The sequence below is a fragment of the Erinaceus europaeus genome, chromosome 2, assembly GCF_950295315.1.
Source record: "Erinaceus europaeus chromosome 2, mEriEur2.1, whole genome shotgun sequence".
Taxonomy (NCBI): domain Eukaryota; kingdom Metazoa; phylum Chordata; class Mammalia; order Eulipotyphla; family Erinaceidae; genus Erinaceus; species Erinaceus europaeus.
The window spans coordinates 5594000-5606706 of NC_080163.1; the positions used below are offsets into that span (position 1 = coordinate 5594000).

General features: G+C 49.3%; 1 protein-coding gene across 1 annotated transcript; it reads left to right on the top strand.

The window, feature by feature from the left end:
• Window positions 1–1119: 1119 nt before the first annotated feature.
• Window positions 1120–2908, top strand: LOC103126089 (sialic acid-binding Ig-like lectin 8). Its single transcript, XM_060186525.1, has 4 exons — window positions 1120–1137; window positions 1931–1982; window positions 2070–2429; window positions 2622–2908. The coding sequence occupies exons 1-4, from the start codon at window positions 1120–1122 to the stop codon at window positions 2906–2908; spliced, it is 717 nt and encodes a 238-aa protein (XP_060042508.1).
• The last annotated feature ends 9799 nt before the right edge of the window (window positions 2909–12707 follow it).

A 12707-nucleotide genomic window follows, 5' to 3' on the forward strand; every position in this document is an offset into this window, starting at 1 on the left:
GTAGCACAGCTAAGTGCAGGTGGAGCAAAGCACAAGGGCCAGTATAAGGATCCCAGTTCGAGCCCCCAGCTCCCCACCTGCAGGGGAGTCGCTTCACAAGTCGTGAAGCAGGTCTACAGGTGTCTCTCTTTCTCTCATACTCTTTCCATTTCTCTCTGTCCTATCCAACAATGACAACAATAATAACTACAACAATAAAACAAGGGCAACAAAAGGGAATAAATAAGTTTTTTAAAAAAAAAAAAAAAAGAATTTGTCTCTGAGTCAGTAGGACTTTCTCCACATTTTGGAGGATAAATTGTCAAAATATAAGAAGTTGAAAATATGCTGCATTATAGCCAGCATACTTCTGTCATTTCTAGAGCTGTTATAAATGTTCAGACTCACCAACACTTTCAAATGCCATTTCTCTGACATTATTAAAAAGGTTCCTGATGGGATGAACTGGAAACCATGGAAAAACAGAACTATTAATATTCATTCATTATGCCATTGGGTTCTGGAACTACAGAACATGAAAGATAACGTCTAAAATTTTTGGTAGAATCACTGAATAAACTCATCTAGGAAATAATTCAAGGGTTTTTATTCTTACAGAAAATGTTTTCATGAAGCCTCTGCTTGGTAAAGCAGCATTGTGTTTGACACAATAGGACTCAATGAGGCAAAAAGATAATAAAAGTTTACGTTTTTTGTTAATCAGGAAACATTGAAGGAATATTTATCCACTACTATATTTGAAGTAATTTACAAATATTGGTGACAAAGGCCATTTTGTCACAGCTTGCAGGACTGGTTGGATGCATACAGCACACAGGGAGGGAGAAGACCAGAGTTGACCCTGAGACATCTCTGCAGCTCTCGACACCACTCACGTTCCCTGTGAGCACCTCAACTTTCAACCACAAGATCATTATGAAACAGTAATTTGTGTTTTGCATGGCAAGATACACTCATCTGTATGGAGAGGAACTAGAGCAATTGGCCAACCCACCCTACCCTACAGGACAGCCCCCCATGGGGACGTCCCCTCTTCCCTAATTTAGAGACTGTGCCTCCCTCTACTCTCACAGCAATAGGCGACAAGGGCTTTATGCCTTGACATGCCACTGAGACGTCATGACAGAGGAGAACCTAGTGGGGGGTATATTGTTATGTGGAAAACTGGGAACTATTATGCATGTACAAACTATTGCATTTTACTATCGACTGTAGACCATTAATCCCCCAATAAAGAAATTTTTAAAAATAAATAAAGAAAAGAAACTTCATGACAGTACATTAAAAACAAAAACAAAAAAAAAAACCTATCTAAGCTCATAGTTTAAGAAAACACCCAGTGTGCTCAAGCAGGACACACACTGGACTCCACACTCTGTGCTCTCTGCCGACAACACTGTGTGTGGGGAGGACCATGGCCACTGTGTGTGAGCCACTCACTGGTTCAGACCCGACTCCCCACTCATGAGAAAACAGGTGCTCCAGGAAGAGCTGGATGGAAATGAGTGAACAACAGGATGAAGGGCACAAGTCACTCACACTTTACATAGGACAATCTAACTCATTCCTCCTCAGGCACTCACACAGACCCTAAACGGTCCCCCACACATGGGACTCACCACTCAGGATTCAGACCTACAATTGTGTTTGCTAAGTGAGTGAATGGCTGAATAAATGAATGAATGAATGAATGAGTGAGTGAATGAATTACTCCTACACAGCAGGGTGGGAGGGACAGGACAAGAGCCCAAAAACAGGTCCTCCTCAGTGGACAGAAAAGGTTCCTCCTATCCCAGGACCCCAGCAGTTCTGGCCATGTGTGGACACCCACTTCCTCCTCTGAGCTCAGTCTCCTCTGGTCCCCTTGGGCTTCCTGTCAGAGATTCCTCTCAGTCCTGTGACTCCAGAGCCTTTTATTCTCACTCCCCAGATGCTGCCACCACCAACATCACTGCTGCTATTGCTGCCCCCACTGTGGGCAGGTGAGTGGATCTGAGGGCATGGTGAGGGGTGTGTGTGGGTTGTAACAGACCCTCTTTTCACTGCAGGCTCCTGTGCTCCTGGAGCAGACTACAGGCTGCAGCTGCAGGAACTGATGATGGTGCAGGAGGGCCTGTGTGTGCACGTGCCCTGCAGAGTCTCCTACTCCAAGCATGGCTGGAACAACACCACACCAGCATTTGGCTACTGGTACCAGAGTCAGGATCATTACAATAAGCCTTATCTGGTGGCCACAAACAATCCAAAGCAAAATGTGCTGAAGGAGACCCAGGGCCGATTCTTCCTTGTTGGGAACCCTGAGAACTGCGACTGCTCCCTGGACATCAGAGATGCAAAGAGAGAAGACACAGGAACATACTACTTCAGGGTGGAGAGAGATCACGTGAAATACAGTTACATGTGTTACAAGCTCTCTGTGCATGTGACAGGTAAGGGGTGAGGTCAAGGGCAGACTTGGGATATCCAAGTTCTGTAGGGTGCCTGTTCCTCATCCTGGCAGGGACCAGAAGATCAGGACAGTGGAGCTGCCAGGAGGAGGCAGCTGGGCTGGAGCAGAGGCTGCTCTGAGGGAAAGCCCTGATGTGCCCCCTCCAGGCCTGGGTGTCTGTCTCCCCTCACAGCTCTGACACACACGCCTGACATCCACATCCAGGGGACCCTGGAAACTGATCATCGCAGTACCATCACCTGCTCTGTTCCCTGGGCCTGTAAGAGGGGGACACCCCCCACTTTCTCTTGGATTGGGGATGCCCTCACTTCTCTGGTGTCCAATAACCAGCTCTCCTCGGTGCTCACTGTCACCCCACGGCCCCAGGACAACGGCTCCAATCTCACCTGTCAAGTGACCTTCACAGCTGGTGTTACTGTGGAGAGAACAGTCCAGCTCCATGTGACCTGTGAGTGCTGAACTGGACCCAGGCCCCTGGGGGTCCTGAGGGCTGACAGTGTCCAGTAGGTCAGGGGGAGGGGTTCTGCACTCTCGGTCCCGCAAGTCAGGTTCAGCAAAAAAAAGTAAACAAGCCACCCAATCACCTCACCTTCCTCTTGCTGAGGCTTTGGGGGGAAGGGGGCTGTGAGAAGGACAGTGGTGTCTGTCCACAGATGCACCCCGGATCCTGACCATCCGTGTGCTCTGGAAAGGAAGCACAGGTAGGGAGTTTTTGCTGCTCCCCCGCCCCTGCCACATACACACACCCCGATGTTTGTATGAGGTCTGCCTCCCTTTCTGGGCAGGGCTGGGTCCTCAGGCAGAGAAGAAAAGATGTAGACATGTGTAGAGAGAGCAGAGGGAGACCCCTGCAGGCCCCCACAGCACAGATGGAGCTCTCTTGGTGTCTCTCTACCCCCACCACACACACACAGACACACACCTTTCCCTTATTTCCTCTGCTTCTCCTGTCTAATGTCATTACTTAGAATAGAAACTTCCAGTCAGTCTCAGGGCCAGGGAGGTGGCTCAGTGGATAGGCCACATGTCTCCTACACTCCAAGATCTGGGTTTGAGCTCTGGCATCACATAAGAGCACAAAGGACAAAGACAGATGAAAACCCCTACGTGATGGAGCTGGGCTTTGATATTTCTCTCTCTCTCTCTCTCTCTCCTCCTTCTCTAGGTCTATCTTCAGAATGAATGAATGAATGAATGAATGAGACCAGGGTGATAGCTTAGCCTGTTAAAACACAAGATCTCCATGCCTAGCCAACTGTTTGTAAGACTTGTGAGAACTCTGGTGGTTATCTCTGGGAGGTGGGAGGGCGGGGACACAGAGCTTTGGTGGTGGGTGTCGTGTGGAAATATACACTGTGATCTTACAACCTTGTTATCTATTAATCACAAATAAAAAAAGATTTGCTTGCCTGAGACCCTAGAGGTTCAATCCCTGGCGCATCTCTCTCTCTCTCTCTCTCTCTCTCTCTCTCTCTCTCTCTATGCACGACCTGAAGCTCCAGGAAACAGCTCATCTCTCTCAGTCCCAGAAGGGGCTTCCCTGCACCTGATCTGTCAGACTGACAGCAACCCTGCCTCCAGGCTGAGCTGGACCTGGGGGAACCTGACCCTCAACTCATCCCAGTGCTGGACACCGACAGGCCCTGGAGGCATCGGAGAGGCAGCCCTAGAGCTTCAGCTGCTCCGGGTGGAGAAGAAGGATCAGGGAGTCTATATTTGCCGGGCTCAGCACCACCTGGGCTCCCAGGAAGCCTCCCTGACCCTCTCAGTGATGAGTGAGGGAGGGGCTCAACCTGGGGGCAGCCTGGGGGTTCTCTGCAGGAGGGGTGCCCTAATCTCCTTTTCTCTAACCCTCTCTTGGGTCTGAGTGGAGTGAGGGGCCTCTGGGTGGACACAGAGTTTTGGGGGGACAGTGCTGAGGCCCTGGGGGTGATTACTGAGGTCCAGAGAGAAGAGCTTAGAGTCCTGGGGAGAAGGGTGCCTGACCTTCTCTGACCCTTTTCTAGGTGTGGGTGGGGAGTCCTGGAGGCAGACTCTGTGTCCTGGGGAAGGGAAGTGTGCCCTGATCCCTCTCTCTCCCTGCAGCTGCCCCCCACCTGCAGGGCCCCTCCTGCTCCTGGGAGGATGAGGTTCTGCACTGCAGCTGCTCCTCTCAGGCCTGGCTAGCCTCCACCCTGAGCTGGCGGTTGGGGGACCATATGCTGGGGGTCACCTCCAGTGATACCACTGATACCAGGTCACCTCCAGCTCCTGAGGACCCTGGGCCAACAGCACCCTGAGCCTCCACTGGGAGCTGGGTGCCAGCCCGAGACTCAGCTGCGAGGCCCAGAACACCCACTGGAAGCAGAGCGCAGGGGTCCTGCTAATTTCAGATGGGGGGGACTGGGGGGCTGGAAGCGGTTTCATGAGGACTGAGGGGCCTCTGTGTCTGGCTGAGGAGGAGCACTGCTGGGGGGATGGGGGACAAGAAGATGCCACCATTTACAAGGCCCGGACAGAATCCTGCCCAGCAGTGGATGCACTCAAGTGTCTCAGATTCCCTGAGGCTGTGTGCTCAAGGTGTCCACTGGGGTGGTGGGGGGAGAGCTGGCAGAAGTTCACCCTCTTTTTGTCTGCAGGGCCACCAGGGTCCAGCTCTGGGGTGATGCTGGGGGCTGCGGGAGGAGCTGGTGTCACAGCCCTGCTGGCTTTCTGTCTCATTTTCCTCCTGTGAGTTGTGCTCCAATTTGGTGAGAAACCCCACCACCCACGTCCACTGGCTGGAGGGTGGGGAGGGATCCAAAATGACCCAGAGGTGGACTTCAGTGGAGGCATGGAGGGGGTGAGGAATCAGAAAAGGGCAGCTGAAAGGAGGCCCTTGCAGGCTCCCTGCAGCTAACCTGGCTGATCAGCCTTTGCTCTCTCAACAGAATGAAGCTTCCAAGGAGAAAGTGGAGGGAGGGGGCCACCAGCGGGGATGGCATGTGTCTTTGGCAGAGGACTGTCTGTGAGGTGAGTGACCTGTTACCTCCCATCCTGCTTCCTGATGCTCCTACCTTTCCTTTCTTCGTCTTCCCAGAGCCCAGGGAGGCCTCTCCCCCTTTGAGCAGAGCTTAGCCCCTTCCCTCCTTCCCTGTGGAACCCTCACTGCCTGTCCTGACCTCTCCTCTGCTCAGTGAATTCCCAGACAGCTGCCATCCATCATACCCTGCCACTCCTGAGCAGTGTGGTGACAGCAGTGCTATGTCAGCTGCACACTCAGAACTGTGGAGGCTGGAGAGCGGGCGCGTGTTCAGCAGGTAGAGCCTCTGCGTGTGTGGGGCCTGGGGTTCAATCCTCAGCACTGCTTCTGCGGGATCTCTCATAAACTTTGAGCTTTCTAGTAGCTACAGCAGAACCTAGGAAAGAATGAATGAAAGGGTGAATCAGTGAGTAAATGAGTGGATGAATGAATGAGTGGGCTGTGAATTCTCAGGAGAGGGATGTACACTCATGTGTGAATCATACTCCTCCAGCCCCAGGTTCCCTGCTCCACACACAGCCTCTTTCCTGGAGGTCCAGCTGATACCTTTGTCTCACCCCATCCAGGGTCACTTGAACAGATCATCAGATGACCCCTTGACTGCTGCCTCCCCCACCCCATCCTTGGAGAATGGGCTCCACTATGCCACCCTCAGTTTCCTCAAACTGAAGTCCCAGGAGACTCTGGAACAGGAGTCCACAGAATACACAGAAATCAAAATCAGAAAATGAAGGCAAATCCTCCCCCCAGATGCTGAGGTCCAGAAGAGGCGCTTCTGAGCTGACTTGAGAAGAGCTCACACACACACACACACACACACACACCCTGAGTCCAATGTTATCCACAGGGGTGTAAGGTTCCTGGGAGAACCCAAAGGTCACAGTGAGAGAGACTCCTGGCTTCAGACACAGGCCACCCTGACTTTGCCACATCTTAGCACTCTGTGCCTCAGTTTCCTCCTAGGTGAAATGAGGGATGTTATTGACTGGATATGTTAAGTGAAGGGAGATGCGCTGCGAGCATTTTTGGGTGTGCTGTGACCTGTCAGGCTGACCTCTGGGTGGAGAAAGAGGTCAGCTTTGGACCCTCCCTCTAACTTCAGCTTTGCTTCACATTTTCAAAGAATTCATGCTCACTGTTTTTGTTGTGTTGTGTTTTTTTTTTTTTCATTTGTGACTTAGTAGTGGTTTGCAAGATCACAAAAACTAAAGGATGGCAACTCCACACCATCCATACCCAGCATGCATGCGTGCACTCACACACACACACATTGTATCTGTGCACATACACAAACACATCAGCGTTGTTTGTGCATCTGCGCAGTACGTGCATGGATATGCACATGTCATCTACATAAGTGTGTGCCACATGTCTGTGCACACACATTGCCTGAAAACCAGGTCTCAGGCTACAGGAGGTGTTCCCTGGGGACCCCACCACAGAGTGAGACTCAGCCTGGGAACCCACTGCTGTCAAGAACCTTGGCTGCTAGTCTTTCCTGTCAGGTCACCCAGTTAGATGGGGCAGGGTCCCCTCCCTGCTTCCCCAAACTATTTCATAGCTCCGGGTTGCTCCTCAGTCCCTCAAGTTCCCAGGCTCCCACCTCCACAGAGACAGAGCACCCCAACCTCCTCATCCCTGGCTGCCCCTCCTATCACTCCTCCCTGTGGATGATAGAGTGCCTCTCTCTCTCTCTCCCTCGCTCTCTTTCTCTCTTTCTTTCATAGAAAAAAATCAAAACAGAGAGGCAATTCAATGTTAACCACATGTTTGAGACCTTGAGTTTTATTTCATGAAACAAAGGGGTAGGGTTATTTTTATGCTGTGCTATTTACTCTTAATTTTAAAACAATAATAATTTAAGTTCTTAAAGTCATTCAACTGGAAACCAGAGACCTGTGTCACCACTTTATCTCTTGTTACTTCCATTTGCTCATCTTATGAGACTGGAATAAATGGCAGGGTCAGTTCCTGGTGTGGAGTGAGCTGGGCAAAATGCACTCAGTTGAGGGCCAAACGCTGGTGAAACAATCAAGCCATGCCAGGCTCTCCACTCACTCCCTGAAGTGGGGATCCCTGCGGTCAGGTGAAAAAGCTTTTCTGTTGTGAGAATCAGCAAAGGAGAAGTGTCAGACGCTATTTAAGTCTTCGTGGTCAGAGCTGTGTTTCACTTCTGCCTCCCTCACTCTCATTCACAGGGGCTTCCAAATCCCTGGTGTATCTTTTCTCTCTCTCTCTCTCTCTCTCTCTCTCTCTCTCCTCCCTCTCCCTCTCCCTCCCTAGGCTCTCTCTCTCTCCTTTCTGCTACAGTATTCTTCCTCTCTCTCTTTTTTAAATGTAAGCCCTAAGTTTCTCACTTAACACTGTTAAGTTCATTGCCATCACATGAAGTTTTAGTATGCTGTGCTTCAGCTTTCATTTGTAAGCATACGTTTTCTAATTCCTTCATGATTTCATTTTTGGCTCATTAGTTGTTCAAAAGCATGATTACCGGGAAATGAACAAAATAAACCTAAAGGTAGACAAAGTAAGTCAATAATGAAAATGAAAGACGATAGAAAAGCATTAGAGAAGAATCAACAGGACCAAAAACTGATTCTTTTGAAGAGATGAACAAAATGGACCAACTTTTAAAAAACTAGATCCAGGGAGTCCAGAGGTAGCGCAGTGGGTTAAGCGCACGTGGTGCGAAGCGCAGGGACCAGCATAAGGATCCTGGTTCGAGCCCCCGGCTTCCCACCTGTAGGGGAGTCACTTCACAGGTGGTGAAGCAGGTCTGCAGGTTGTCTTTCTCCCCCGCTCTCTGTCTTCTCTCTTCTTTCCATTTCTTTCTGTCCTAACAACGACAATATCAATAACAACAACAATAACTACAACAACAATAAAAACAACAAGGGCTACAAAAGGGAATATAAATAAAATTTTAAAATTTTTTTTAAAAATTTAAAAAAAAAACTAGATCCACTAAGAGAGAAGATTGAAGTTACTAAAGTGATAAGTGTGATGGTGGTGCGTCTGATTGGTGGTGACCCTCTGATTGGCTGCAGGATAGTAGCCCTTGCTGTTACTGATTGGCTGCAGGATAATAGTGCTCTAGCCACTGATTGGCTGAGGGCCATAAACCCACCTCTCAGGAAACCCACCTTCAGGAACCGGAAGTACTTCTGACTTCCTCCCGCTATTGTTGGGCTTAATCCTGGACCCACTATGTGTGTCTTGCCAGCCCACTGCTGAGCTTCTGGGCGTTGCTGGAGGGTGTTGAGTGCGACTGGACTTCGGTGAAAACAGGACTTCTCTGTCAGTCGGGCAGGCCGCCATCCCAGGTCGTCTCCAGGGCCTGAGGTGACCTTCCCGCCTGAGAGCCCATCGGTCAGAGCTCCATGGAGGGTCGCTCAGATGGCTGTGTGACTCCCCGAGAGCCAGCCTGATGACTCGTCGGCTCCCGGGAGCCCCCCGGGTTGTCACCTGAAGATTGACATCACCTAAAGTTTGCCTGAAGGCAGCGGAGGGCTACTGTCTCCTCAGAAGACCACCGAGCAGCCTGTGGATTAACAGCAGCTTGGTGTCCCTGGGACCCAACAAGCCCCGTGCGGGAGATCCCCGGCCTCCTCCACTCCTGCCCTGTTAATCCGCTCACGAGGATCCTTGTAACCCAGTCTCTTAATAAATTAATCTCCCTAGAAGAGACCCAAGTCTTCAGGGACACCATCATGCCATGTGCCTGTCAATCAATCTGCTTAGCTAAACACCCTGGGATTCCTTCCAACGCCAGATCTCCAGTCATTGGATGCAAGACAGACTTTGAAAAGTCAGCCCTTAGCAGCTTGGGAAAGGGCTCTACACTGCTTACACTCTGCCCAGGAACTATGCGGAGGGCGTGCCGAGGACAAGGAGCCTCCTAAACTCTTGGGGCAAGAGACAAGGATGAAAATGAGAGGAGACATGCTGAGTAAAGAAGCGTATACACAGAAGAGGGGAAATGCATGAAAAGTTGCCCTAGCTGGAGAGAAGAACAAGAAAATCAGAAATTCCATACCAGACTGATGGTGGCACCTCAGATAATATAACCAATTCACATTCCATGTAAGGAGATAAAAGACAAACCAGACACAGAAAGGGTTCTTCAGAGATGTATTGGTAGGGTCTGGAACCGAGCCCAGAAAGGGTTAAATTCAACATCCAACATGTAGTTTTCATTCTGAAAAGGGGAAGGGGAAAAAAAAAAAACAGGAGAGGGGGGAAAAAAAAAGAAACACAAAAGAGCATAGATATACAAGGTCTAAAAAGTGCTTCATGCCTGTACGATTCCACCACTCCCAGAAGACCCTTATTTTACTGACTAGAGAGGTGAGAGACAGAAAGACACCACGGCATTGCTCACTGTTGTGAAGCTTCTCTCTCCCTCTGCAGGAGCCCCCGTGTGGTGGCCAGGCATTTGGGCACAGTGAAGTGTGTGCTCTGACCAGCCAAGTTCTCTCCTGGCCTCCTGACTTTTTTAAATACAGCACGAGGGCTGGAACACTGGCTTAAAATTTCTTTTTTTTTAAATATTTTTTAATATTTATTTTATTTATTTATTCCCTTTTGTTGCCCTTGTTTTATTGTTGTAGTTATTATTGTTGTTGTCATTGTTGGATAGGACAGAGAAATGGAGAGAGGCGGGGAAGACAGAGACGGGGAGAGAAAGATAGACACCTGCACACCTGCTTCACCGCCTGTGAAGCGACTCCCCTGCAGGCGGGGAGCCGGGGTTCGAACCGGGATCCTTATGCCGGTCCTTGTGCTTTGCGCCACCTGCGCTTAACCTGCTGCACTACAGCCCGACTCCCAAAATTTCTACACTTTTTAAAGTTGGTGGCAAAAACATGAGAAACCTATTGATTGCCTGACTGATTGGATGTTGAAGGGCACATCTGGGAATACTGCTAGCCGCTATACCCATAAAAATCACTGCAGAGAAATCTCGCAGTCTTTGTGCAGACCCGAATATAGTCAGTGAGCACCACCCAGTGGCGACTTTTAGAATTTTTTGTTTAACCAGAAAGTTTCTATGTGAAAGATCATTAGCGGGAAGACTAATTTTTTTTTTTTTTTTTTTTTTTTTTTTTTTTTTTGCCTCTGGGGCTCAGTGCCTGTACTACTGCTGCTGGTGGCCATGTTTTCCCATTGGATAGGACAGAGAGAAATTGAGAGGGATGGGGAGATAGAGAGGGAAAAAAAGAGAGACACTTGGTGGAGAGCCAGGGGCTCTAACCAGGGGCTCTAACCAGGGGCTCTAACCAGGATCCTTGCATGGATCCTTGTGATTAGTAATATGTGTGTTAACCCAGTGTGCCACAGCCTGGTCCCCGACTAAAATGATCTGTGACTGGTAAACATAAATCAATCTCCAAACCTGAAATACGATAAAGCTGGATAGACATGCTAATGTGGAAGGCCATGCCCAGGGCAGATCCATAATAAAACAGGAGTGGTTTATATACTGCATGCTTCATACACATACACACTTCACCACAAGAGGCGTCAGGGATGTACTCATCACACCTACAAGCAGGTGGCTTCTTTTCCCCGAGGGTCAACTTTGGAGTCACTTGAGGACCTTCCCAACCCCATTGTCACTTGGATGGTGCCAATGACTATCTCTGAGTTGGCCAACAAAGAGTTGCTTGACTTATGGATGAAGATTCCAAGGTAAATAGGTTCCCTGTGCACTGTGCCAGAAGCTAACATGCAGGTGGACCAAAAATATTGTCTGGGAAGATGGTGTCAGAGCTTAGCCAGGGGCCCCTTGGAACATACCTAATACAGACTTCCTAGCTTTTCCAAAATGGAGACCCTCAAATCTCTTGTGCTGTATCCTTACCTTTAGGTTCCTGATTATTAGACAATTTGTTCTGCTTTACATCTTAATGCTTTTCAGTCACCAAGTTGCAGTTGCTACCATGATGCCAACCTGACGTCCCTGGGCAGACAACTCCACCAATATGTCCTCTCCAGATCCCTGCCCCACTAGGGAAAGATAGAAACAGGCTGGGACTGAAGACCCCACCAGTGTGCCCTGGAGCTCCGCTTCCCCAGAGACCCACCCCACTAGGGAAAGAGAGAAGCAGGCTGGGAGTATGGATCGACCAGTCAACACCCATGTTCAGCGGGGAAGCAATTCCAGAAGCCAGACCTTCTACCTTCTGCAACCCACAGCGACCCTGGGTCCATGCTCCCAGAGGGATAGAGAATGGGAAAGCTGTCAGGGGAGGGGATGGGATATGGAGATTGGGTGGTGGGAATTGTGTGGAGTTGTACCCCTCCTACCCTATGGTTTTGTTAATTTATCCTTTCTTAAATAAAAAATAAATTAAAAAAAAGAAAGAAAGAAACAGGCTGGGAGTATGGATCGACCTGCCAACATCCATGTTCATCAGAAAAGCAATTACAAAAGTCAGACCTTCCATCTTCGGCACCCATAAAGAATTTTGGTCCAGGGGACCAGGCAGGAAGCGCACCCTGTTAAGCACACATTTTAGTGCATGCAGGGATATGTGCTAGGACCTGAGTTTGAGCCCCTGCTCCCCACCTGCAGTGGAGATGCTTCTTGAGTGGTAAACCAGCTCTGCAGGTGTTTCTCTCCATCTCTATCTCCCCCGTCAATTTCTCTCTGTCTTATAAAATGAAAAGAAAAAAAAAGGTCGCCAAAAGTGGTGGATTCATAGTGCCGGCATCAGGCCCCAGCAACTGGAGGGAAAGAAAAGGCCCATACTCCCAGAGGGATAAAAAATAGAGAGACTTCCAGTGAATGGGTGGGGCACAGAACTCTGGTGAAAAGTGTATGGAACTGAACCCCTGTTATCTTACAATCTTGTTAATCATTATTAAATCACAAATAAAAATTAAAACATGATAATAAAGGTGCACTAACAGATGATCTCAAGAGCGTGGAAGGATGTGGGAGAAAGAGCCTGAATTGTAATCTTTGCAATATCTGCTGCACACGGCTGTCATTGCTGCCACCACCATACTCTTCACCTTCTGTCCTTGGCAGTGCTTCATGACTCGGCTATTTGACTTCTTCAAATAGAGAGAGACAGGGACAGAAATAGAAGGATGGCACAGCACCTTCAACACAGTAAGAGCCGGGCTCCAACTCAGGGTCCTGCACATCACAAAGCAGGTGTGCTATCCAGATGAGCTAGTCTGCCAGCCCTCACCATAGGCAAGTTCAAGATGACAGCCCACGGTGTGAAATTAGGGGGAGAGGCACCA

Coding starts and splice junctions, on each gene's coding strand:
- LOC103126089 (XM_060186525.1), top strand. Junction 1,983..2,069: donor GCTGCCCCCACTGTGGGCAG/GTGAGTGGATCT, acceptor CTCCTGGAGCAG/ACTACAGGCTGCAGCTGCAG. Junction 2,430..2,621: donor GCTCTCTGTGCATGTGACAG/GTAAGGGGTGAG, acceptor CTCCCCTCACAG/CTCTGACACACACGCCTGAC.